We start from the raw sequence: 4,330 nt of genomic DNA, 5'->3' as shown, positions 1-4,330 counted from the left end.
AAACTATACGGTTGAAGGAAGACTTATAAGGATTGATTGGTAATACCTAACCAATGAGATGCATTTTCTTTTCGGGAGTCCAGAAATAAGAACTCCACAGCTAAGTGTATTTAACTTGGAATACTCTTTGGATGGGTGACCTTCTTAGAAGTTTTCCATAATGTATGTGAGTGAGGAAAAACATGCTGAAAAGACTCATGTTGATTTGTGGTGACATACAGAAATCCTTAAAGAAGTGTGGGATGTTACAAAAATAATGGCGGCGAACGGCTGCAGTTGCGAGTGAGGAGAAAAAGTGATTGAAAAGAATGTTAGAAAGAGGTCACGGCAGCAGAGAAGGGGCAAATTAGAGTTGGAACATGGTTTGCCAACAAATATTCTTACCGGAGGACAATGGATCCACTGGTAAGCACGAATCTTTGGGATGCCTCTCTTTAGGCTCTAGATACTATGTTAAATTAGATAACATAGAGGCATGATATGGTGAAATCATGTGTTTGTACTACACCACAAATATTCTATTACATGGGCCCTAGGACAATCAATATATACAATGTCAGAATTGATTGCATAATAACTACGACATCTTATCTATCCTAATTACTTAATATTCCTATAAATAGAATATATTGTTTACATAAATTATAAATATCAACAGTTAAAATGGCTGAAATCACCTGTTCAATCAGATTGCAAAGCCTTGATTATCTTACTCAATCGAATCTCATACATGGTTTTAAATTGTTCTAAGATGGAGAGTTTTTCAAATGTTTTTGATAAAATAGATTCATTTGTAATGACTAAATGCATCAATAAAGGAAATATAATGTGTAACCCATAGATGAAGTCATAGGAGCTGGTCCCCATAGTTCGCAAAATGAGTTCAACGGGTTTCGAGTAAACAGTGGAGAGATGGAAGGGTGATACAAAATACTACATAAAACTCCTTATTATTTTTATTAGAAACATCAATACTGTACAATTTGAGTACACTATGATTCTTAGTGTTGGAACTAGGATGGCCTAATCTATTATGCTGCAAAGAAAGCAAAGTGGAGGAGTGTGTGGGTATGGTGTTAGTGACATTTGAAGAAGGTAAGAATGATGCAGAAAGAGCTGTAGAAATACACAGAATTATTGAGAAACCAGAATCGACATTGGAATCATTGACTAAAGTATTTGACTGCAGATGGGAAAAGGTATAAAGTCCATCTGGTGCAAGATACCTTGTAGTAGTACTTTGTGATCTTTGTGAGGTATGATTGCATAATTATATGGATGAAATTCAAAATTGATACAATTATCCTTTACAAATTGACCGACAGTAATAAGATTCTTAGTAATGGAAGGAGGATGGGAGGCTGAACCAATGGGTTTAATTAGAAGACCTTGTCCACTCCCCAGGCAAATATGCTCCTGGTTGTTGTGAGGGGCCCCATTGACCAGATTCTGAGGATTGGCAGCAATGTGATGAGAGGCACTTGAATCAACATACCAATTTTGAGATTGTTCAACTGTTGCTGTATTGGCCACAAAGGCTTGGGGTTGCTGCGCAGGAACTGAATAGACTACGTTAAACATCTGTTAAGTTGAGCCAGATTTGTGCTATTGCCAAAAAAATGTGCTTTGTTGGGGAGCTGAAGATTGAGGAGGATGAAACTTTGGTTTTATTTAAATAGACAGCCGATAACCCATTATTCAACATAATCCATATTGTGTATAATTGTGATATTCTAAATTGAATTGTTCAGCTAGTAGCATTGCTGCTCATAGATTTGATTTACTTGAATGCCTAACCATGTTGATGCATTAGCAAAGTTAGGTATGAGCCATTAGAATGACTGAAAAAGTTTTAATCTGTCATCCATTATGCACTTGCTTATTTCCCTTGTTCATATCTAGCTACCCTGGTGGATTAAATTCTTCATCTGTTGTATAATGTTAATGTTTCTGTCGTTGTTTCAGGAACATCTGAAGCCTTTATGCATGCAGTTGCAACAGAGAGCCAACTCAAGCGTTCAAATGATTCACTACTTGTATTCTCTTTGATCTCTGTAGTTCTGAATGTCCTACTAATAAGGCTAGCTGGGTCAGTTGGCTTGATCATGGCAAATTCTCTTAGTATCCTTTATTCCTTTATATATACCTTCTGGTTGCCTGTGCACTGTGCAGCAATCCTTACCGTTGCTTAATTTATGCTATCTACTGTTTTCCTTCCTTACGGAAACCACATGGATGTTCAAATTTATCAGTCATTGTTTATGACCCAGTGTTCCAATGAAGGTTAAAGGACAATTAAGATCTAAATGCAAAAGAGATCATGAGGGGAAACATATAAAGGCCCTTGATCTCGCGAAAAAAATGAGAATAAAGTAAAGGAAATATTTTATCTCATTTGTGTTGCTGTGAATTTTACTGCCATAATTATTATCTTAAGATATTTATCAACACGCTGAGTTAAATTCCTATTTTCTTTTTCTCATTCTTGCATCTATTTGTATCTTAATAGCAATAAAACTCAACCAGCATCTCCCATCATATACCAAAAACTAAAAGGAACAAAAAATCCAGCATTATGGAGATTTTTTTCCTCCGAGGAACAATGCGTATGAAGTTGTGTATTGTATTATTAGTGCCAACTTCATAGATCTTGATTATGGTGCTTGAACCAACTACTACCCCAGTTAATGAGAAACTTTCCTATAGCTAAATATTTGTATAATCTCTATGTTCTTCAATATAGAGACACATTCACTTAAATGGCTGCAAGATTGGCTAATGGCACGATCTGCTGCTGCCACTGATAATATTTTGGTCAAAGTAGAATCACTGGGACCGGAAGCTTAGATTATATCTGATGTAGCAGTGCCTACTTCCTAGCATAGCGATTTGTTACTTCCAGAGTCCTAACCTCAATACTTTTGTCTAAACAGCTGATATCTAATGTGGTTATTAGTTAGATGCTATTAGTTCAGCCTTTGATTTCCTGCATTTAACTTACCTAATTTGTTCGTGAAAAGTTTTCTTTGGATCCTTCACTCGACTAAAGATATGACTTTGAGGATTTTATATTCTGCAATGTTCATAAAGGATTACTTCAAGGTATGACAATTGGCTTTTATTTTGTTGACGGTAATTTGATGCAAATATTGACACTGGATTTCTTATTTTGTTCTATTTTCTCCACAGGGATCTTCTTCCTTTTCTTTTCGTGGCTGCCTGCCTTCGGGATGGGTTATTCTGTTACTTTCAGGTGTAATCACTCTCATTTCTGAGAATGTATTTTTGGACCAAGATAATTTCTGGCCAACATTTATGATACATTTCTCTGTTGGACTAGCTTGCTTCTGTGTGTCATCATATGTGATGTATATTCTCGTTTCCATTTTTTTCGACTGCTAAGATCTTTTGTTGGATACAATTGTTTATTGTCGCTTTCTTCTTTGTTAACATAATTTTGTTTTTGGTCTTTTAGCTACTGCCGAGAGAAGCCGTTCATCAAAAAAATTATTCGCTTTCGCGATCACTCAGACTGATCAATTCTGCATGTTAACTGGGAGGTGAATTTTGTTCCTTTTAAACTACTAATTTCTTAAGATTTATCCTTGGATATAATACATTAGCATTTTTTCTTTTTTGCAGATAATGGAAGATGATGAATTACTAGTTAGTTTTGTATGGAGGATTTATCCTAGGATAGTATGTCTCAAGCTGACAACCTAAATTTTGGTATATGCATAATAATACTTTATCCATGTTTTTGTAAATTAAACTTCACTAGTTCACTGATTGAATACAAAATGACAGGGCATTCTTCTTAATAATCCTTGAGTTCTTAATCCTAGAAGGTTTCAATTTTCCTTTTACGGGAAATTTTTTGTATAATTTATTATGCATTTTATTTTTTTATAAGAATCTGTTTGTTACATTTCACAAGTCGTGTGTCCGGTCGTAAATCATAATATTTGAAGTTGAAACGGCTGATGGATTTTCCATGTTGCTTATATTGTATAAATAGAGACTTGGATGATAAATCAACATATGTTGGTTCACATGGTAAAGAGTTTGATTCTGCTTAAAATAATATCTTGCAAGTTTTAAGTGTTGTAAATTATAAAAATAAGTATAGGAAGAGGATTACCTCCTTGTGAGTCTACTCAACTGACTCAAATTCTATTGAGAATCTAGGAGAAAAGGTGACTGTTTATAATTTCATATTCATCTTGAGCTCGAACTGTTTAACTTTTTTTGGGTAAAAAACTAGATAGTTTTTCGAAAGCATATTTATTAGGTCGTTCAACTTCGTGTGAAGAGTCATATGTCCAGCTAT

The 4,330-nt window shown here is 34.8% G+C and overlaps 1 protein-coding gene across 1 annotated transcript in view; it reads left to right on the top strand.

Moving 5' to 3' along the window:
- LOC101504040 (uncharacterized) overlaps window positions 1-3,885 on the top strand; it is a 12,341-nt gene extending 8,456 nt beyond the window's left edge. The window contains exons 12-16 of the mRNA XM_004514454.4: window positions 1,966-2,121; window positions 3,050-3,102; window positions 3,190-3,368; window positions 3,476-3,560; window positions 3,643-3,885. Coding sequence (XP_004514511.1) covers window positions 1,966-2,121; window positions 3,050-3,102; window positions 3,190-3,368; window positions 3,476-3,536 — 449 coding nt within the window. The 3' untranslated portion in view covers window positions 3,537-3,560; window positions 3,643-3,885. The remainder of the gene's footprint in view (window positions 1-1,965; window positions 2,122-3,049; window positions 3,103-3,189; window positions 3,369-3,475; window positions 3,561-3,642) is intronic.
- The last annotated feature ends 445 nt before the right edge of the window (window positions 3,886-4,330 follow it).

The sequence above is a fragment of the Cicer arietinum genome, chromosome 6 (genome assembly GCF_000331145.2).
Source record: "Cicer arietinum cultivar CDC Frontier isolate Library 1 chromosome 6, Cicar.CDCFrontier_v2.0, whole genome shotgun sequence".
Lineage (NCBI taxonomy): Eukaryota > Viridiplantae > Streptophyta > Magnoliopsida > Fabales > Fabaceae > Cicer > Cicer arietinum.
Note: the sequence above shows the minus strand (reverse complement) of the source record. Positions and strands in the feature narration are given on the sequence as shown.